Below are 22,061 nucleotides of genomic sequence, written 5' to 3'. Positions count from 1 at the left end.
ATTAAACTTCTGTTTAATTATATACTTTGTTATTTTATTATATTGCGTGTCTGTATATCATAATTTTATTCGTCCAATAGTATCGAATGGACAGAATTATTAGAGATAAGAAAAGCACCTAATAATATTAAGAACACTTCAACCTTAAATACGCTTACTTTAACCCCTTCAAACTCACCTTATAAAACAAAGCACAACCTAACTGAAACAACTGAATGAACAATGAAAGAATGTAATTGTTATATGTGAAAATCATAGTACAGTGATCATGTGATGTTACGTATACTATATTTCATTTCATTTCGAACATACTAACGCACGTGTTACAGTCCATATAGAAACTGAATGCGCTTGTCGACTTCACGAATTTTCTATACATGATCTGAAGGGGTTAAATCAAACAAATTCTAGTGTAGCGTGGTCTGTGGTAGACGGTTTTCCAAACGACGGTAGCGAACGCGTTAATCTTGGCATCAAGACTAACGTCCAAATACGTTTTCATTCGCAGATTCCATGTCCACGATCGTGACCAGCAAACAACCAGGGATAATGGACAATGCGACACAGTTCTTGGTAACCGGCGGTCCAAGCAGTTCCGACAGTCAAGAGTCGCCTATTCAGCAATCCAGCGAGGGTATCGACGTGTCCTGCAAAGTTGGAAACGGCTTATTGTACGGAAACGCGAGGTTACAAGAAGCTTGGGAACCGGAAGGCAAAGTTTCGCCAGACACGCCGTGGCGATACGTTCCTACGTCCACGAATTCTCTGAACATCGAGCCCCTGAACTCCAGATACGCCGACAACCCAGAGAACGTGCAAAGCGTTCTGCAGATTATCAACAAAGGCCAGGGTATCGAGATGGCGGGCGGACAGATTTATCAAACCAACACGAAAAAGTATTTTATGAATCACACTTTGGAGCCGTTTCAGCAATACACGAATAAAAGTAACATGATGAAGACGCCGCTGACGCCCAGATTGGAACGGGAACTGTTGCAGCAAAAAATGGAGAGGAAAGCCGCGGCAATAGAGCGCGAGATGAGGCTACAGAAAAGTTTGTCCGAGGAATGCGAGGATCTGGGGGTAGATGAACCCAGTACCAGCGATTTGTTCCCTGAAGCCGACCTCTTGTTCGACACGAATCACTCGCCCTCGTTCGATCACTCGTCCCAAGACGCGTCGTGCAGTCAGCCGCTAGGTATGAAATCGTATGGCGGTTCTTATTTCCGTTCTCTGGATTCGTCGAGCGGGAGCAGGGACGCCAGTCCCGTCGCCGACTTCAAGGTAAACGAACGTAGAAAAATCACCAGCCAGCGGACAAGGTCCTCGAAGGACTCCTTGAAGAGATCGAAGAGGGAAAAAGTGGAAGATCTCCATTTGGAAAATCCAGTGAAGCACTTGCGATTAACCTTGGACAACTCGAGCCAGGACGAGGCGTCGAACAGTAATTCCGATGTCTCGAGGCTCTCGCCTACGAACTTGGGATCCTTGGAGAACGACTCGTTGAAGAACACCGGTCGAACGAAGATCGTGTCGAGGAACGGATCGAAAGAGGGCTCGCCGAGCAGCGTATCCAGCATTCCATCTAACATGAAGCTAGACATAGACCTGGACTCGGAATCGCTACCGCCAACCATCAACGTGAACAACGTGTCCGCGGCGAGCTCCGGCGACGAAAGTCTGACTCTGCTCAGCGGTAACACCGCAGACGTTACCATACCCTCGCCGCTCTCGCCTATCGCCGGACCCATGCTGTCCACGCACAAATATACTTACACCAATAAGAAACGCATAGCGTCCAAGGTGACGAGAATGGATTACCTTTCCTGGGAGAGTCCGATGTCCGAGAGGATGAGATCGAGCAGCGACGAGGAGGATTCCAGCGTGAGCGAGTCGATCGGCAGCCAACCAGAGGAGAACGCTCTGAGCAACGGTCTCGACGACGCGGTGCAAAGTCTCAAGTCGTTGTCCAGCGAACGGCGTTGCAGTTATTTGAAAAAAAAGGAGAAGCTAGAGGTAAACACGAGGGTGGTGCTGAATCGATCCGATCACAAGTCTGGCAGTCTCTCGAAGCGTATAAAAGCGTCGGAATCGATCCAAGACTCGATGATGATCTCCAGCGACAAGGCCTCCGAGGCCTCGGATGACGAGACGAGCAACATCGCGCTAGTCGAACCCGATTGTCGAGCGAGACGATCGAGCTTAAGGGGTCACGTTAAGAAGGGATGCGCCTGCTGCAACGGTTCCCCGGAACGACCGAAGAAAAAATCCGTCAAGTCGGATCATTCGAGGCTAAAGAAACGATTGTCCGCGAAACAGGCTGGGAAGAAAAGGTAGTCCTAGCGTTCGAAGGCTCGACGGAGCATCGCGTGTTCTATCGTAATGGTGCACGCGTCCCTGGGACGCGTTGTCCAGTCCAGTCCAACGACGGAAGAGAGAACGGAGCTTTCGGACGATCGAACTCGTCCTTGGGGCCTCTGCGTCGACGGACGAAGCTAGAACCGGAAGTGGAAGACGCTAGAAGCCGGGGGACGCGTCGAAGGATACCGTGAGGATTCGTGTTGGGGTCGCTTGGGAGGGCGATGATCCATAGAAATACCAAGCTTCTTGTACATATGTATCGGCAAAAGAAACTTTTATTGCAGCCTCGTGACTCGGTGTGCCTATACCATGCATAGGCAAATGATTTGTTAACCGCGAGACAGACATCTCCGTAAATATAAATTGAACACTGACAATTCGTTTCGCGCGGTGTGGGAGGGAACGGAGAACGATTCGTCAGCAGATTCTCGGGCGAGAATAGATCATCCTTTTACCACTAGATGTTACTATGATACGTAGACGTAAGGTACAGATTATAATGAATGGCAGACTTAGATTAAATCGTTAAGAATATTAGAGACGCAATCTAGTCAAGAGATAAGGTTTCGTGGCGAGAATTTGGCGTGTTCAAAAGAGAGAGAGAGAGCGAACGAGAGATAGAGTGAATGAGAAAAGGTAAAAATAAAGAATAGAATGTATATCCGGTTGTTGATAGACCCCCTCGCAGAGCCTGAATTTATAATTCTGTCTACTGTATCTATCATAACAATACTATTCCACGTTCTAACACGGTGTGGTCAGACTGAGTAGACAAAATAGTCTAATAGATCTGGTTCGGCGAATTAACGTAGTAAGACACGCATTGAACTTTTGCCTTTCCGCGTAACGCTTCTCGATAACATAGTACCCTAACTGTATAATAGGGAAGATCCTTGTAAATTGTAGCGTCGTACCTTGAATCGGAGAAGTCGACGGGAGATTAAACGGACGATCGATCGAAGCGGAATCATCACGATGAAATAGTAGAGGGTATCGAGAAGAAATGGTTGTGGAAGGGGGGGGGGGGCGGGGGGGAGCATAGAGAAAATGAGGAAGTTTATATAAATATTATAATTGAAATCATCTTTTCTGTCGTACGGGCCGACCATACCTTATCACGGTGCATGTAAAAAAAAAAAAAGTACCCAAAAAACTGTACATTACGTAGATAATTCATTAAAAGTATAATATTATATCGCTGCACTTTAGTACAAAATCGCTTCACCTTATTTCAGAATGACAGGTTTATATCATCTTTCGGTGTGCTGTCGTGACGCGTGAGAATGCCTGCAATTTATTATAAATTATAAACAAACAAAAGAAGAAAAAAATGAAAAAGAAACACTTGTAAAGGTTGTGCGATATAAGCTATGGAGAACACGCTCGATCGAACTTTTGCGTAAATTTCTTTTCGCGCTTTGATCGCGGAGTGATCCATTCGAAATTTCTCGCGTGTAAATGGCTAGAATTTGTTAGTTGATGCGCGTGTTATATATATATATATTATATATTATAATATATACTATTATAATATATATATTATCTCCGGCGCAAAAAGCTAAGAGTTAAGAATGTTGAAAAGTAATGTTCCTGTGAATTGTCTCCTTTCGTAATATGAACCAAAGTGGCTCCGTTTAAAAGGAAAACATAAAAAAAAAGATAGCAGGTGAGGGAGGAGGGAGAAAAGTAATGGAGAGAGATGCATTAAATTGTACTGTCTTTCTTGCAATCGGATGTAAATTGTATTAGTTCTATTGCTTCACTTTGAACGTATTAATGTAAGGTAGATATTCTCCGTTTTCGTTTTTCCATTCTGTCGACGATTAGTAAAACTCTACCTCGTGCACGCGTCGATCATCATCTTTCTCGTAGTTCTCGTCGCGGTTTATCAGCAATTTACGCAACGCGTATTAGTCGAAGTAATCGCCCGCTGATGCTCGAACGATTCGCGATCATTTCACCGGAAGCTGCTACAAGGGTGTCCTGAAGGCTGGCATAGACAATCCGTAATCGGTATTACGAAATACATATAAAGACTAGTGGCAACCTTGACACCGGCGTGTATATATTTCTCTTATCAGTAATTATCAATACGAACACGCTCCCAGCCGTGATTCTCTCCAAACATTGTCGTAACAGACATCATCGCTGCTAGAGTTGGGCATATTTTTATGCAGATAACGAGTAGCGCTTTATCTACGTCTACACTTTTATTAACAAGTCGCGAAGGAAGCGTTACTCGAACAACGTTTTATTCGGAAGTCCTTTACACGAATAAAAATTGCACCCAGAGAAAAGTTTATTTTCCGCCGACGAGGCCTGGATAAATTATTGGAATAAAATCATTTTTTTTTTTTAACTAGACGATCGTCTAGATAAAGATTTATTCTAATGACGCTCAACTCTGCTAACCAAATCGCGCGTTTTCAGTTTCGTTTCATTCCACGCGATGTCCCGTAAGCCAGAGTACAAGTATTATTTTTCTAAACGAAGAATCTTTTCTTCCGAAATAGTATTCCGCGTTCTCTGCTTACTTTTCAACGAGGAACCGTTCTCTTGGTCACGCCACGAATTACGGGACACTCTGTATACGCGTAAAGCCTTTTTGTAAATAGCATTCTACCCTAACTTCCTCGGAGTGCCACTTTTCACCGAGTTTCTCGAGAAACCTCCTCGAAATCGTTTTCGAAGCGGATCCGACGAGTTTCCAGCGGTGCGCGGGTCGACGAGAAAGAAACCGAGTTATCGCTATTGTCTAAAATTAAGCTCTTATCTTCCTGTACATTTAAACCGAGGTAAGAAGAGAAAGTGGCGGAAGGAAAGAGAAGAGGGGGAAGCGAATGAAACGAAAACGGTCCGCGTGTAGCTGCTACACGATAGGGACGGGCAAAATTCGTAACGACGATCGCGAATAACGAATAAAAGTCGAACATCTTGTTGTTCGTTGGCGATTTTAGTTTGAATTCGATCGATAAAATATAGAAAAACTAAACCGTGTGACTGTATTCGATCAGGTAAAGATCTCGCGAATAAACGTACGATTTTATTCGCCTGTTCGAATAAAATTTTGCCCGTCTCTGATACACAAAAATAGACGGACGGAGACGTTTAGAAGTGATGCATCTGTGTGTAGATGTAAATTTTCGATGGGGGTGTCGCACCAAGATAATAATACGTATTTTTTGATGGGCTGGACAAGAAAAAAAAAAAAAACGTCGTTACATGTAGCTTATACGTTAGAGCAAAGCAAGCGAGCGCAAGAGACCAGAGAGAGTGTGAGGGAGTGACTGTCGAAGAGTAATTCGGTTGTCGGTGACAGCCTGGCCTTTTTTGCCACCTTTAGTCGTACCAACCGCATTTATAATAGAGGGGTAACCGTAGTCTTCGTAAAAAAAAAAAAAGAAAAAAACAACTCGTGCGCGGACTTAATTAAGGGTGAAATCAATGAAAACCTAGACGAAACGCTTGAGGGCGAAGCAAAAAGTTTTCCAAGGCCGAGAGCTTTTCAGGTACTTAAACGAAAATGGAAAAAAAAAAAGATGTAAAGAAAGAAGGGGAGAAAAACGGAACAAAAGCGAGAGCAGGGAAGACATAGACACAGAGTCAGAAGGAATGAAAATGGCGAAGAGTTTACACTGGCCGTTAAAATTAAGAGTTTTTGTATCGTATCGTATCGTTTGTTAAGACTACTGTTTTTTCTCACTCGAAAAGACCCCCTTACTACCAGTATTGCCGCCGCGTCAGTTTGATATCCGCGAAACGAGCAAACGTGAGAACATCGATCTGGACGTGGGACGATAAAATTACACGAAAAGAAACAAAATACGAGAAACGTTTCCAGGGAGAGGGTGGGAGGGCGGGGGGCGGGGGTAGCGAATGGACAAAAACGACGTTCGAAAAATGGAAAGGTAGGAGCGGGAGATACAAAGAGCGAGAGAAAATACGGTTTGTAACGAAACGGCCGTGCACTGCGAAACGTACATTGATTAAGGATATACGCATTGTCGTTTAGCACAAATCAGTTGAAGATCGTGAAATTAGATAAACTTAGGTGAACGATGAGGGAGTGGAAAGCCGGATAAACCGAGGACGGAATTGTTAACGATTGGAAGAAAAGTATAATAATTAAACACCGCTAACAGTCATGTCCGAAGAATAGGACGAAAACGAACGTCCGAATCCGCTTCTCTGTATATATGTTCGAACGTGATACAGTTAAAAGAATTCACACAAAAAAAAACACGCGCGATCAAAAGGGAACATTTCTTTTCTGGACGAGTACCGTTATACGTACGCACTGTAATTAAATATAAAGCGTCAATGATACATATTTTCGAGATACGCAACCAGCTCGTAAGACGTGAATATTAACAATGGCATACGTTTAACGTGGAATCGATGTTTTACATGGAAATACACGGAACGCCGGCATTTGTATGTAAATATTTGACGAGCGTTAAGCGAGAAAATCGCGCATAAAACTGGAAACATCGTAAGTTCTCTTATCTATCGGGTTGGTGCATAGTGATAGCTGTTTTCTTCGAGCTTGAAGTTTGAGCGCAAAAAGAACATTATTTCGTGAAGTATTACTCGTCGTTTAAAAGAGATTCTTTATTTCGCAATTCGATGTTTACAATAACCTAAGGTTTTAATTGATTTTCAGACATTTAAAGTGGTCTTGACTGAAATGAGCATTAGACGCGAAAAGATGATGGCATATGCGCCAACCCAACAATATGATCCCCAATGACCGCAGCAGGTCCCCCCGTTATTTTTACAAAATTTGTTCTTGGCAAAACGCGTGCCGTGAAATGAAATTGTGGCGATCTACCGCAAATCAACGCGTGCGAAGAATCTACCACGTAGCACGACTTCAATAATTAAAATTTAAAAAAAAAAATGATGCTTGTTCGCAGTACCACATTTTATGTGTACGGTTAATGATAGATTTTTTTTTTTTTGTTTACTGTTAACGTTGAATCACTCACCCTTTGATCTAATTGTATTTGGGTACCGAGACCCAGTTCGAATTTTCAACGATCGTAGTCCCGAATCGTCAAAGGAAGCGAGGTAAACTCGGATTTTTTGGGTATTGGATGTTCAAATACTCGAATGCACGAATATGTACGTTACGAGTGGACTTGAAAGTCAAATGTACCGAACGGAAGATTTTCGAATTAACATTTTAATCGATTTCATGCAATAAAAAGGTGTTTCAGAGATATTTCTTTAATCGACCTATATTATTTTTTTTTTTTTTATTATTTGCAGTAATTTTCTTTTTTAATAAATAGACAGTCAGTCGTTCATTTTTCCTTTAAATAGTACTACGTGACGAGAATGAAAATTATTTGTTCGATACTTGTATATTCGAATGTCTGAATACTGATAACCCTGAAGGACGTGAAAAGAAAGAGGAAAACCCTAACGGAAATAAAGTGTTAATTCCATTCACAGTTGCAAAAAGCTGTTATCGAGTAGTTATGCGTGTATCCGATTATGCGAGGAAAAGAGAAATATGAGAAAAATTAACACGAATTAACGAAAATAGTCGCTCGATCACGTTGATTTTGATCGATGGCGAGGGAAAAAGACGAAGAAATGCTCCGTGGATATGACTGTACAGCGTATTAACTTGTCCGGAGGTACATATATCGAGAATCCTTTTTCAAATCGAAGTATTAAGGATTGCATATTGTACATAAACAAGACATATTTTCTATATAAGGGACGTCGCTCGGTAAGGCCGATGGCTCGAAAAAATATTGCAATATTATGATAATTCTTTTAAGCGGTAGGATAGCCTTTAATCGTTTTATGTAATGTAATGATAGAAGAGGGTCTGGCAGAATAAAAGTGAAAGTTCTGTATTTAAACGTGTTCTCAGAGGGCATATTTATTTGCTCGTTTGATATTCATTTATTCGTCTGGTGGAATTCAAAGGTAAGAAAACATTCCCCTCTCCCCCTGAGAAAAGAAGATTTTTCCCACTCAAATATTTTTCTTATATGCATGGAAAATATATATCGTAGGTACCTATGTAAACAAAAATCGTATACACATCAAATTTAATCCGCTGCATCTGCACTGGTACTTTCGTTTTCTTTTCGTTGACTCTCCACTTCCTGAAAAACGTTAAATGTTACGAATATAACGATGAGTCACGTAAAACAGAATTAAACAAAAATACACTTACCCGATGAATAATATCGAGGAACGTAGAACTTTCGTTCGACTGGAAAAATTCACTTATTTCTTGCGGAATGCAAAAGTGATTTGGAGGTTTCGGTTGTATACCGATCTCCTCACCGATAAATCGAAATTCTGGAGCGTCGTTTAATATGTTTTGTAATTCTTCGTACGTAAATAGAGTTCCTTTCGTAGCGGATTCATCTAACGGACCAAAATCGACTATCTTCACTTTGTCTTTCTTGTAGCGTATAACATCGAACGAATCTATAATACAACAATTTTTTCTATTATATAAACAGTACTTGACGCTTTAAAATAACGTCACGAAGAATACATATTTCTTTACTTACAATTGCTTAATGGAAACCTGTCTTTAATACGCTCCATAAACAGGCTTTTGATGTCTATTTGTATATTATACTTCTCTGACTCATTGTAGCTGTGGTACTGTGATATGTCTCGTTGACTGATTGCTGTACAAAATTAAAATAATCCAATTGGATAAATAAACTTAAAGCAAATATAAACTATATTACCTATAAGTTCATTGTCTATAACGAAACATCGAAATTCAGTACAAGGATTGATATCTTGCCATTGCTTTAGTACAAGACAAGCCTTCATAGGAGATTCCTGATCTGCATAATTTCTAACGCTATTCAGGTCCTTCATAATTCTATCTGAACTCTTTAATAATAAATACACCTCTTCTAATGTTTTGCATTTGAGAGTTTTAGTTGGTGCAACCCAAGTTGCATCCTAAAAATAAATACATGTAAAGAAATTAAATGGAATTCAATTTACATAGAAATGAATAAGTTTACGCACCGAAGGTGAACTCCAATTGCTCTTAACAAAAACTGAACCATAATTATCTAAAACATCTTGAATCTTCTGACTAAACTCTGGAAACGTTGGTTGAGATTCCACTGAATGCTGAAAACAGTGTTATTTCTCATTCATCCCACATGAAGCAACAACAAATATCTAAAGACCATGTTACTTTAAAACAACCTCTTCGTTCACTACTGGAGATCCATCTGTCCACTCTGCATTTTCTAATGTGTCATTTGTTGCTTCAACAGGTAGCAGAAAAGCATCATGCTCTAAATACTCAACTACCTCGTTAGGAATGTGAAGAATAGTGGCTTTCAAAGAGTTTTTATTAAATTGAGGATACCATGATGAAAAGGAGCACTCAGACTTTAAACCACTGACCATATTAATGTCTGAATTTAACCTAAAATTTCTTACTATGTACAGATCGAATTTATGAATTACTATCGCAGTGTATTTTAAACGTAGAGTGTTTGAAAATATTGAATGTACGTGTGTACTGAAAATAACGGAATGTAAATTGTAAACAAAACAGGACTTTTAAAATAAAGATATCAGTGGTAATGTAAGCATCAATTTAATTTTACGTCTTTTCCTTTAAGTTTATCAAACTATGCACAATTAACATAAAATCTAAGCATATAAAACATCAGACTTTAATAACCAATAAACATTATTTGAGATTGTTGTAATTTTGTTAATAATAATAAAAAAAATGGTTAACGCATGAGCGATTATGTCAAATTTAACATTATACATCCATGCATAAAAGTCTGGCAAGTCTAGGGCGTCTACGCTGTGATTCATGGACACGACAATGGTATCGCCATCTAGCGGTCAACAGGTACAACTAATTTTTCGAAGATATATATTTAGTACATTTCCCTCCGTTTCCTGGTATTACTCCATTTAATTTCCCATTATTTTCTAGTACATTACCCTTCAGTTTTCTCTATTTCAATATGATTCGTGCCACCTGTTCGCATATCATGTTCTCCTGATACCGGGAGTAAGACCAAACCAGAATTCCGATACGTACAGAAAATGATGCCCCTTGAATTAGGCAACCTATACTTACAGGTACGTCGAGCCGGTTACCCGCTCATAGGCGCAGGAGTGCCCCTGTTATGCGGCAACCTAGGTAAGCAGCCTTATCGGTTCGGTTGCCATCTCGTAGGCGCAGTCATGCCCCTAGTATGCGGCAATTAATACTGGCGTGCTTGTCGTTTTGGTTATCATCTCGTAGGCGCATAGGTCTCACTGTTTTGCGGCAACTTTTAGTAACTTTTTAGTCATTTCGAAGTTGCCGCGTACTCGATTGCGTAACGACTATGTTGGATAAAATTGCAACTGTAATTGTATCATTTACTCCGTTTTTAAATTAAAAATCGTAATCAAATAATAATTTGAGAATTTTATTATAGAAAATATATCGTTATTAATACTTTCTGTATTTGAGTTTTGGTTTGACTAGTCAGTGGAGAAAGAAGCAATTATTCATGAAAATGATAAATTTGATATATTAACTAATATACTGTAATGTTATGTAGGAACGAATCGTATTAATTATGCATTTATGAAATATACTGAACTATAGTTCAGTGTTAGAATTCATCTCACTTGATGATGTATAGTCTTATGTAGGTTGTTGATGACTTTTTAACTTGTTTATAATTGTTGTTTTGGAACAAAAAATAATGTAAATGATTGAGGAACTCGTATTCCAAATGAATATTTTATTAATTCTATTAAATATAACATGACACTTTCTTAAATAGAAAATAAAATCCGATTACATGGTATTGTTCTGTAGTTTATTGAGTTGAATCTAAAATGGCAGCTTCACAAGGAAAATGATAGCGCGTCATTATTCGTTATTTTCGTTTGTGTTTGTTGTCGTTCATCCCACTAGAATTATGTAATAATGTTTGTTTAACGCTTAGTTTCTTTATTCTAGGAGATTTTCTATTAGAATTAATAAATTAAGTTGTAAAATTAATTATTATACTGTGATAGAAAAAATATGTAACTCTAGCAGCTAACCTATTAACAACTCTTTTCGATTTTTATACAGTTTGTAACGTAGGAAAGTTTAAAAATGACGGAAAGTGTCTTTTCAAAGATAATTATACTGATTGATACGAGTCAACGGAATGTCATACATTGCATCATGTATCAGTTGTTAAATGTGTCAATGTCAATATTTTTAAATGTGTGAGATACACCTTGATTATATAAACATTCCAATTCAAGTACGTGTAGCGAAAATAATCGTTATACCTTGCCAATAATATGGGTAAGTCAGTAAAGTGTATAGTATCTCTATAAATCTTGATTATTGCATATAATTTGTTACAAGTTTGTTCATATTATTTTAAGTGATGGCAGGGAACGAAAATGCCCCTGGATCTTTGGCGGAAGATTCATTATCTACAAGATTGCAATGGCTACGCCAACGTCGTGAAGCATTGCAAGAAAAATTAAGTCAAAAGAATAATGAACTGAAAAACTTATGTGTCGAGGAAGCAGAATTGACCGGTGTTTTACCACCAGAGATTCCACTGGAGGCTGGAGAGAGCCCACCAAGATTTCGAAGAAGAGTTGGGACTGCATTTACATACCCACAGAATTTAATTAACAAACTGAAGACAAACGAAGTCGTATGTTTCATAATTTCATTTAATTATTAACTAATTAGTTAATAATTATGGATGTATTGTGTAATAAAAAAATTATTTCTTCTCTTGTGTAGGAGGAATCTAAATTAGAAGCAGAACGACAATATCATATTGGTATAGTGGAAGATGCGCTAGGAAAAGTAAATAATCCTGCAGAGAGTAAAGCAGTACGTCGTAAACAAAGGCAAGTTTATCAACGAAGTCAGCAAATAGTACAAGAATTAGAGGCAAAATTGAATTTCATAAGGCAGAGTCGTAGCAAGTCGCATCTTCCGACACAGCTTCAACATCCTCCAGTTTACAACAATCAGCCACATTTATACACAAATGTAAAGCATAGGACAAAAAAGCCACGACCACCATTAAATGGCACAGGTATTTTAAAATATTTGCACTTGATAACAAATGATTACATCAAGCCCTGAAGTAACACAATTTTTATTTTTAATGGATTTTTTAATGCTTTATAGTAAACGACGCAAATCCCAAAGTCACGAGGAGCTTGCTTCAAGAGGGTGGAATAAGCTTAAGTCCATTAGGATCAGAAGATAAATGCAACGTGTATCCTGGTCACGGATACGACGAACAGCCGCTAATACCGAGTCCTTGTAACCACAATCATATTGGTGCATATTGTCCCGCGATATCTGACCAGCGACAAAACATTAAGATAATAGACCACGATCACAACGATAATCAAAATATTTACATATTACGAAACGGTGGTTTGCGCAGTCAGAATCACTATCAAGAAAACGAACGACTGTATCGTCCTCTACCGAATACGTATACCGAGGAAGAACGACAAATACGATGTCGCCAACTCCAACAACAACTTCAGGAACCAATACATAATTATCAACAATATACCGAGTACAAACACTTGGACAACGATGTTCAACGAAGATCTGGTCAGGAATATTACGACAGAGACTTTCCAGTGTATCATAAAAGTAACTCTCAGCCACAGTCCTTGTTAAGACGGGACCGTGATTCCAGTGGCAGTAAAAATCTACGATACACGGATTCACCCAGTGAGACGCAATTACCAACGGGTTATTGGAGGCGACACGAAGACAAGATTGTCTGGTGCACGGACGATCAACCAGTTACAGATAGATTTGGTAGCCTAGATCGAAGGAAGCGTAACGCGGTGCAACACACCGTCAGCATAAGCGCCGACATACAACCACGGTATCGCACGGTATCCATAGGATGCAATAAAAATTCTCCTCTCCTCCCACCTCATCAAAATGCTTCCGTTCATTTACTTCCCCTGTCTGAGCAATCATCGACAAACAGTAAAATGTTGCTTCGCACGCAATCATTGGGCAGCGTGGAAAAATGGCATTCGAATCATCTGCACGAATTGCACGATGGCAAGGACACAACGGACAACGTCAGTCGTAAAGGAAGAGAGAAAGAATGGTACGAGACCTCCTTGGATTCGGGAACAAGTCCTGGATTGGACCTTGGTATAGTAACGTCGCATAAGAATATTCATTATCAATCTACTCTTCCTGTGACCCCTAAAACACCTAATACTGGAAATGAAGACGGGAAAAGCAATAATTATATTCCTTTGATGAACCATCGTAAGACTGATATAGCGATCGAGAACGAGCAACATTTGCAATCGTCGTCGTCGATTCGTTACGAACAAACGCGAAAGAAAGTGTTGGAAATTCCAGCCGAGTCGAAATCATCTCAAGAGTCAAATGAAGAGACGATTAGATTGGGATCGTCCCAGAATTGTACAATCGTTCAAGCTGGAAAATATCAACCATACAGGGAAGTTACGAAACCCTTTGAAATGTCCGACTTTTATAAATACTCCACTAAGTTTCGTAAGAAAAACGAAGCAAACGGACAAAGTACTTCGACCGAAGTTCAGGATGACTCTCGTGGAGTACATTATACTGGAACGAACACGGATCTACACGGGGAAACGGATTCGAATACGGTGCATAGCGGATCAGTTGCTAGTTCCGTTCAAAAAAGAATCTATCAGCCTGTTCAACGAATGACGTGTCAACCTTACCTCGCGTCATTGAGATAATTTCTTGTCTCTGTATGGATTACGGAAGATCTAAGGGGATGGCATAAAATAGATAAGATAGGCTGGACCTGTCTAGAGAAATATTCGTAATCTGTTCTCATTATAACAAAATGGAATGAGATTGACTGAAATAATTACTGCCAAGTAGCAATCGCGTTCCAAGGAATTGTAGTAGCTACATTGTAAAACAATTACAAATACCTTATATACTTGTATTTCTTGCTTTAGATGAGAGGTAATTGATTCAACATTATCAACGTTGCACGTGTGGTCATACAAATTGTATTTTCATATATTTTAAGTAAAAGGTGTGACGCCTTTTACGAAATTTTGACCCATTGGCATTCCAAATTGTTTTGAAAATCGACTGCATTGATATCGAGACCTGAGTAGTGCCTTATTTTAATGAAAATTGATATCAAAATTATACAAAAGAGAAATTGTAAATGAAACACGTAATGAGCGAAAATACTAAAGAAACTTAATTGTACAAATGGTGAGCTAGCTAGCAATCTAGTAGTTCGAAAACGGACTCTAAAACTTTGTACATTATATATTGTACTGCGTACATGATTAATGATCGCGATCTGTCAAATATTATTTACCAGGTAGCGAGCGTGTTTTGTTACATTGACTGCTTCATTACATAGAGTTAAGAGTAGACTGCAGATTTTATACATTGGTGATGTATACTTATACGGAACATATACAAAATTATATATGTTAACATAATAATATTAATATTTCATTACTCATACGTATATATCTTTATATGTATACATTTGACAAATTTGTTATGTGTGTGAATGCCAGGAATGCATAAAATTTGCAGTTTAGTTACGCGTAAATATTTTTATATTTGGTTTTATAGTACGTATAACTAGTACATATACTATACAAGTTAAAGACTTCTTTAGAGAGTTAAAAGTACATTTAGAGCAAACGAATAAGACTGGTAAAATAATAAATACCAGAAAATAAAAGATATATAAATTAAACATCATAAATAAGAAATGATTCTTTCAATTATATATTTCAATATATCATTATGTATTCATAGAGATATGTGTCTGTTTTCTTCCTTTTTTTTAAGTGTTTTGCACAATGTTTACAGTAAGACATAAGAATATGTAAACCTTTATTTTGAGTGCCTTCGATTCATATAATGCTTCGCGATGCTTTGATTGAGAATGTTTTGTATTTATTTAGATGAAATCTATATATATATTTTGAATATATTAATCCAGTGAAGTTGTATTTAATACATTCTTTTTAAAGTATATTCCTTATTTCCGTTTCAAATTTGATACCTACATTGATATAAATTCGTACTATTTGTACTACTAAAGGTACTATAAATTCAATATTGAAACGAAACTTGACGATACGAGCTCAAGACAGAAATAAATGTTTAAAAATCGATTGGTATAAACCTATTTCTACCGTTGCCTTATTGCTCTGTCTAAATATAAAAATCAAATGCTACATTTTTGTATAAAAGTTTTACATCTACTTACAAAATAAAAAAGTCATCCTTTTTGTACGAAAGGATTATTCACGAGAAGAGATAAATTTAGGAATGTTTGCCTCTGTGCATAGACTTACTGTCTATTTCTTTTATTAATCTACTTCCAATAACAAAAATATATCATCGTAAGAAATGAAATTGAAGCCAATATACGTATCACTTACTTTTACCATTGAGCTTCACTACTATACAAAGTAATGACTATAAACGTGCTACTCAACGATCGAACAAGAGAATGATCGTTGCGATACTTCCGGAAAATTACGTTCCTACAAATTTGAACAATTATTTTTCTAAAAATAATTTACATTCTTCATGTATTTTTGCTGCGAAAAACAAATGAGTATCGAAAATAATAACATCGAAGATTTGTTATACTTAGTAATGATTCTAATTACGCGAGCACACGAATTCTTGGCAATGATATCGCTACGCGGTTACACTTAATTTATAATTACCTTAACTCATATCTTCCTAATTCAACACTGAGATTAAAAGACACATTACATTGGGCAGTGGTCGTCACAAAAACCATCGCTGCCACTCTAAAGAGTGTTTAGAATTAAGCTCAAAACTTGCGTAAAGCTTTTCGAACTCTAAAAAATCCTCGATTACTAAATATCATTTTTCGATTAAAAATTAGTGTTCCACACAAGATTCTACATTTAAATAGTGATAATAACTAGTGTAAAGGTATTAAACTTTGATATACATATACACTTAGTGTCACGAATAAGGCGTTGATCTTTGTGACGAGAAATCGATAAAATGTTCTTAATTCTAGTGTCTTGTCTTACAATAACGGACTCCCATCATTTATGTTAACGTCACTCTAACTTGGGCAAGATTAAAATCTGAAAAACACAAATGCATCGACGAATCAGATAAGTTAAAATTTGCATTTTTTTTTTACGCGTAAAATTAAGAAATTTAATAAAAACAATATAACGCGACGATAATTAAGCGTTTAATTTATGAAATAGATCGAATCTTATCTAAAAGATTCGTCGACATAGTAGGAAGTAAAATTCAAGATCAATTACACTAAGCAATTGAATCTCGAAAGATTATTGCTTAATATAAAAATTCTAATTTCAAACACACGCATGGTACACTCGCAAATACATATACACATAGTCTTTTTAACGAACAAAATACTTCATTTATCCCATTTATAATAAAAATAAATTAACATTGAAAACTTGCAATCAGACTCCTTGGCACTCGAGATGTCTACTTCTTTCTTTATGCTGTACTGAGTGAAAAATATGCCTTAACAAATAATATAAATTAGAATTTAGAAATAGTTGCAGTATCCAATGTTATAATATATAGGTTCCTTATTATTCTTATTAAATAGCGTTAGCGATAACAATAAAACGAATCAAAAAAATCCTCTACAAAATTAACAGTATAGATAACCTATAAAAAATATTAACAGCTTACATACAGCATTGTGAAAAGTTTGTCCAATAAAATATCGAATAACTTTTCTATGAACGAACTGTATAATTAGACTGTTTTTGCAAGGCAACACTGAAAGTAGACTCTTCAAAAGAAAAATGTTTCTTATCATTAAAAGCAACAAATTCAAAGTAATAAGCGCAAAACATTTCGAAACGACTTTATGATCTAATGTATATCAATTCTGAAAAGGTGGTAATCGAAACTTTCTAAACATCATAAATATAAAGAAAAAAATGATAAAAATCACAAACTGCTTTAATTTCACCTATCTTCGTAACATACTTTTATTTGTTATTTCTTTTCAAATGTGGAATCTGTTAGCACATATTCGCCAAAAATCGTTTCTTTCATTTATATCTAGGATAACAAGCATTCGATCAAGTTTTCATACGATCACACAGCCATACTTATTACACGATATACTCGATTTGCGCATTTATCACGGATATCTTAAACTTATTAATTAAAGACTAACACTATACAGTTGAATAATTTAAGGAAATTTTTTTTAAATGTTCACAGAACTGTAACAGGAGGTAGGACGAAACTCGTTAATTGTATCTTCGATATGAATCACTGATAATCAAATACTTGTTACACCCCTGACTATTACAAGTAACATTTTACTGTTTCTTGCAACGTGTAAATCAAACACTGTTTCCCATGAATTCTTCTTTATTTACCAAGTCGAATAACAAGTAAATATAATAACTACCAGACTTGGTTTTCTTTGCCTGCAGAATAAGTATCCGATCGAAATTAAAGTTAATTCTAAAAGCCTAAAGTTAGGTTATAATGAAAATGATGGTAATTTTCCACTTTATTTAACGAGTTCTTAATCGAGCGTTAAGTTTAGTGCCAAAAGTTAATGAAGATAATAACGGTTTTTATAAAATGAATTCCGTTGAAAAACTTGGACGATAATAGTACACTTATTCTAACCAGAAAAATAAAGAAAATTCATTTTATTATCGAATCTAGCATCGCGGAACAAAACTTTTCTTTACCTTCTCATGATTTTTTAAAAAGAGTGATCGTAGGACGGTGAATAAACCAAATTTGTATGTTAGCAAAACACCATTGTAAATGTTCTGATATATGTTCTATTCATTGAATTAATTTGGACCACTGATGTAATAGATTTGATGTGTACTTCTTATGACTGAGTATTAGTTATAAGAATATTGGTCAAGATACACGAAAAAGGGTGATTACAAAGTGACAGTGTAGTATTAAAAACTTTGTCATTATTGTACATGCGACTGTAATCCTCTTATTATTACTGTTATTTTCTAATTACTAACCTGATGCCGTTTACACATTTTCCATGTAAACATCACCAAGCAAAGCACACAGCATAGCCAAGACACCTCTGAACCATAACCATTCAAACAATTCATAAACTACTTGTCTATTCAGCCACTGAAACCACGCATAAGTGGTGGATGAGATAGATAATACAGATAACAGCAATAGCAGTAATGATTACTGAATTAATATAATTTTACTCAAAAGAAAATTCATATTCAGACCAATCAGAGTCTTCTGAATCTGAGAAAAAGGGAACATCTTCAAGATCTACATCGTATATCCAACGGTCATTTCTGTCGTCGAGGAAGTTCCACAAAATTAATTGCTGTAAAAAGTAAAAGCACAAGATTAATATTTAAATCAAGTTACAAGTGACAAATAAATAAATCTTAAACTCACATGAAAGATATCAATATCCGAATCAGCGTTACGTCGTTGACGAACAGGTGGACCAACATCTGTCTTAGTGCCATCGGGTAGTGCGTGTAGATAGAAGCACTTGTTACCAAAAGGACATTTACCACGTCCCTTATTGAAATATTTACAATCTTTGGTGCTGTAATAAATAAACGACATGAAATAATTTAAACGCTACTATTACATTCATTTCTACCTACCTCAATGCACATTTGTAGTCCATTATTAATTTTTCTTTCTCTTCCTTTGTATCTACCCAATACATACTCGGACATACAAAATCAGAGCTGACACGGCATTCTGGACAAGCTCTAATAATTTTATTGTCAAATTGTTTAGCTTTTCTCCATTTTCTAATGCAACTTAGACAAAAGCAATGATTGCAATTCGGTAAAATACCAAATCTCTGTTCTCCAGATGTTTTCTCCATTACTATTTCAAAGCAAACTCCACAAGACTTTTCTCTACTACGCTGAATAGCAAAGGAAAGCTCCATGTCTACTTCGTGCTGTTTAACGCATGCCTAAAAATTAGATGCAAATAATTAAAATATTGATTTATAATAATCTAACTGATTATAATGACCATAAATAATTACATTTGTATGTTTCTTTCGAAGATCTTCGTTATGTGGATGTAATGCGGCACGATTGCATAAATCGCAAATATGTCCGTGTAAGTATGTACAGTTACGTATTTTACAAATTCCAGTTGCCGCTGCATATGGGCATAAAGGTTCTAAAGATGGACTGGATGCCTGACCAAATGGACTTAAAGCTTGAGCATAAGATATTGGCAGCGATGAGGTCGTAGATGTTCCCGAAGTAGCAGAGGCTTCGTTTGCTGTGGACGAACCAGCAATGGATGAGGGTACGAATTCAGGTGCCTTTACCCATTCTTCAGCTACGTGGGCATTTTCTTTACTAGAAATTTACAAATACGTATTAATGTATTATAACTTCCTATTACCTTCATTATAATATGTATCACATAGTTTTATATACCATATTACAATGTATAATGTGATATGCAAATGGTATTACGACTTAAATCTTGCTGAACTACAATGTCATTTGACGACAACATACGCATTCTTTATTGTTGTCGAGGTTGAAGTACTTGAAGCGTGTTGCTCTGGTAAAGAATTATCTGGTGAATTTGCGTTCACTGAATTATTATCGGCAGTTTCAGCAGTGTGACGAAAATGGCAATGGTTCCCAAATTTACAGATCCCATGCTTGAAAAAGCGACAGACTGTGTTAGCAGGTGAAACAGGCAAAGATATTACTGTTTCATTGGTACTTCCGTCGTTTCTAACTCCTTGGGTATGGCGATACCTGCAATTATTCCCTTCACGGCACATACCATTTTTGAAATAACTACAATCAAAAAAATAAACTTATGAGAAGAAAATTTTGAGAGAAAATAGTAATACTAATTATACGGTAAACTTTATTACTTGTAAAAAATATGCAACAGACAAATTTTTATAGGATTGCTTAATGTAAACATGTATGTTCTTAGGTGGGTGTCTACAAATATGTATGCAAATGTATAAATAGTCCAAATAAACAACAAATTGAAATTGTTAATCTTAGTTGATTCAATCGATTCAAAGTAAACAAAAGTATTTTTGTAACTGTATATGATTGATACTTTTTTAATAACAGATTTTCTTTTACACATTTCATACTTAAGCATCGTTCATTTTTCTAATAAAACATAACAAATCAAATACTCTTTGATGCGCATAATTTGTGTATATCAACAAAGTGAACAAGCAGAATTAAAGTGTATTAAAAAGAGAGAAGAAATACATACGGCTCAAGACATATCGACATTTGCATGGCGTAATTCATTGACACGTTACAAAATATTCGTCCACGAAGAGACATACGTTTCGTGCGTTCGTTAATTTCGAATTGTCATTGAAACACACTGAGAAACGACAATAGGAGAGTTTCTTACCGGCAAACAACGCTCTGTGTCCAATTGTCGGCCATTTTCTAAAGCTTCCACTGTAACAATGATCGACAACGCGTCCTCAAAGGGTCGCGTACACTCCCTAGTCTTTACAGCAGAATGAAACGCAACGTAAATTTCTCGCGATTAACGTACACTCGAGGTTACACGATGCTTCGTGCTGTATCGCCAGGTCTGGCCAACACGTATATCTTCGCAGGATCTCTCAAAAAACCGTAAAAAAGACCTCTTGTACACACTAACTTCCTCCCTTCCTCCCTCTTTTTTTTTTCTTCGCACTTTTGTCGTCGCTCCACACGCTTCTTCAATTGTGCGAATTCTCTGTATATGCGTACTCTCGATTTTTATTCGGTATCGTGAATTATTTCACGCTTATTATCTACTCGTCCACTTTACGGACGAGAGCACGCATATACGTCACAATTAAAACTGAATTAAAACTAACAACAGAGGCAAATTCACATTTAACCGATACACACGAGTCGGAGCATGCGTAGTAGAAGATAAGACGCGACTATTATTGTTGCTACTTGAATGAACCGAAATGAACGTGTACACCAATTAGCGGTAACAACTATGTTTTTAACAAATAATAAAACTTTATAAGATCGATATACATACAGGTGCTACGCTTGACCGAGTCTCTAGAACGCTGGAAACTAAAAGGTGAAAAAGTTACAAATCGAGAGATTTTAAAATTCAACAAAGTTTCATATCTCGAATATTGTTATTGCAGTGAAACGAAAGGAAAATGTAGCAGGAAACAAAAGTAAATTAAAGAGAAATGTGCCAAGAAATGTAGAGAAATTAAATGGAAAGTTATCCCAGTCGATTTGTTATTGTTATTATTTGTTCCTTTAGTGTTAAGCATGGTTATGGACAGCATTTTATTCATTAATCATGCTAGGTCAGCCAGGAAGAAGTATATCATGTGCAATTTTAGACAATTCATTTCATTATTAAAATAGAAAATGCAGCTATCTTATAGTGAAAAGATCAAACTAATTTTAGGCGTGTGGTTAGCGCCCCCAACGGCGAAGCGATCAAGTTTTTATGAAATAGTTACTTTTCTTACTATTAATTATTATTATTATTATTATTATTATTAGTATTAGTATCATTTATTCTTTCACTATAATTCTTTCATTACTACGACATTTCAACAATTGTGTTACCTAACTTTCAGAAGGGGCTGTACAATAAAGACAGATAGAGATAGCCCAAGAAT

General features: G+C 36.8%; 4 protein-coding genes across 7 annotated transcripts in view; 2 read left to right on the top strand and 2 right to left on the bottom strand.

Moving 5' to 3' along the window:
* Positions 1-5,885, top strand: part of LOC128874079 (uncharacterized) — a 62,039-nt gene extending 56,154 nt beyond the window's left edge. For both annotated transcript variants that reach the window (XM_054118361.1, XM_054118360.1), the window contains exon 9: positions 509-5,885. In XM_054118361.1, coding sequence (XP_053974336.1) covers positions 509-2,337 — 1,829 coding nt within the window. In that variant the 3' untranslated portion in view covers positions 2,338-5,885. The remainder of the gene's footprint in view (positions 1-508) is intronic.
* Positions 5,886-8,212: 2,327 nt separating this feature from the next.
* LOC128874082 (cell division cycle protein 123 homolog) lies at positions 8,213-10,176 on the bottom strand. The gene is made up of 6 exons (XM_054118364.1): positions 9,568-10,176; positions 9,382-9,489; positions 9,090-9,312; positions 8,904-9,026; positions 8,558-8,817; positions 8,213-8,486 (listed from the first exon to the last, which is right to left on the bottom strand). The coding sequence occupies exons 1-6, from the start codon at positions 9,772-9,774 to the stop codon at positions 8,430-8,432; spliced, it is 978 nt and encodes a 325-aa protein (XP_053974339.1). The 5' UTR covers positions 9,775-10,176; the 3' UTR covers positions 8,213-8,429.
* Positions 10,177-10,806: 630 nt separating this feature from the next.
* On the top strand, positions 10,807-15,391 carry LOC128873469 (uncharacterized). The gene is made up of 5 exons (XM_054117072.1): positions 10,807-11,308; positions 11,465-11,686; positions 11,770-12,050; positions 12,143-12,443; positions 12,539-15,391. Exons 2-5 carry the CDS (start codon positions 11,683-11,685, stop codon positions 14,125-14,127), a joined length of 2,175 nt encoding a protein of 724 aa, XP_053973047.1. The 5' UTR covers positions 10,807-11,308; positions 11,465-11,682; the 3' UTR covers positions 14,128-15,391.
* Positions 15,392-18,072: 2,681 nt separating this feature from the next.
* LOC128873470 (probable E3 ubiquitin-protein ligase makorin-1) lies at positions 18,073-21,253 on the bottom strand. 3 transcript variants are annotated; one of them, XM_054117075.1, is made up of 6 exons: positions 20,819-21,253; positions 19,939-20,187; positions 19,449-19,773; positions 19,051-19,373; positions 18,833-18,989; positions 18,073-18,758 (listed from the first exon to the last, which is right to left on the bottom strand). In XM_054117075.1, exons 1-6 carry the CDS (start codon positions 20,851-20,853, stop codon positions 18,627-18,629), a joined length of 1,221 nt encoding a protein of 406 aa, XP_053973050.1. In that variant the 5' UTR covers positions 20,854-21,253; the 3' UTR covers positions 18,073-18,626. The 3 variants fall into 3 exon arrangements, with proteins under 3 accessions (XP_053973050.1, XP_053973049.1, XP_053973048.1); XM_054117074.1 differs by having other exon boundaries at positions 19,939-20,229; positions 20,819-21,251; XM_054117073.1 differs by lacking the exon at positions 20,819-21,253 and adding an exon at positions 20,672-20,801 and having other exon boundaries at positions 19,939-20,229.
* Positions 21,254-22,061: the final 808 nt, after the last annotated feature.

The sequence above is a fragment of the Hylaeus volcanicus genome, chromosome 3 (assembly GCF_026283585.1).
Source record: "Hylaeus volcanicus isolate JK05 chromosome 3, UHH_iyHylVolc1.0_haploid, whole genome shotgun sequence".
NCBI lineage: Eukaryota > Metazoa > Arthropoda > Insecta > Hymenoptera > Colletidae > Hylaeus > Hylaeus volcanicus.
This window is presented reverse-complemented; position numbering and strand designations above follow the sequence as displayed.

Bases quoted from the DNA above. Each gene is read 5' to 3' on its own strand.
- LOC128874082 (XM_054118364.1), bottom strand. From the start codon at position 9,774: ATGGTCAGTGGTTTAAAGTCTGAGTGCTCCTTTTCATCATGGTATCCT. The intron at 9,490-9,567 runs GTTGTTTTAAAG...CACTGTTTTCAG, and splicing joins CTCCAGTAGTGAACGAAGAG to CATTCAGTGGAATCTCAACC. The intron at 9,313-9,381 runs GTGCGTAAACTT...ATTTATTTTTAG, and splicing joins GCAATTGGAGTTCACCTTCG to GATGCAACTTGGGTTGCACC.
- LOC128873469 (XM_054117072.1), top strand. The intron at 12,051-12,142 runs GTATGTTTCATA...TCTCTTGTGTAG, and splicing joins AACTGAAGACAAACGAAGTC to GAGGAATCTAAATTAGAAGC. The intron at 12,444-12,538 runs GTATTTTAAAAT...AATGCTTTATAG, and splicing joins ACCACCATTAAATGGCACAG to TAAACGACGCAAATCCCAAA.
- LOC128873470 (XM_054117073.1), bottom strand. From the start codon at position 20,745: ATGTCTCTTCGTGGACGAATATTTTGTAACGTGTCAATGAATTACGCC. The intron at 20,230-20,671 runs GTATGTATTTCT...TTTTGATTGTAG, and splicing joins ATGTCGATATGTCTTGAGCC to TTATTTCAAAAATGGTATGT. The intron at 18,990-19,050 runs GTAGGTAGAAAT...TATTTATTACAG, and splicing joins GACTACAAATGTGCATTGAG to CACCAAAGATTGTAAATATT.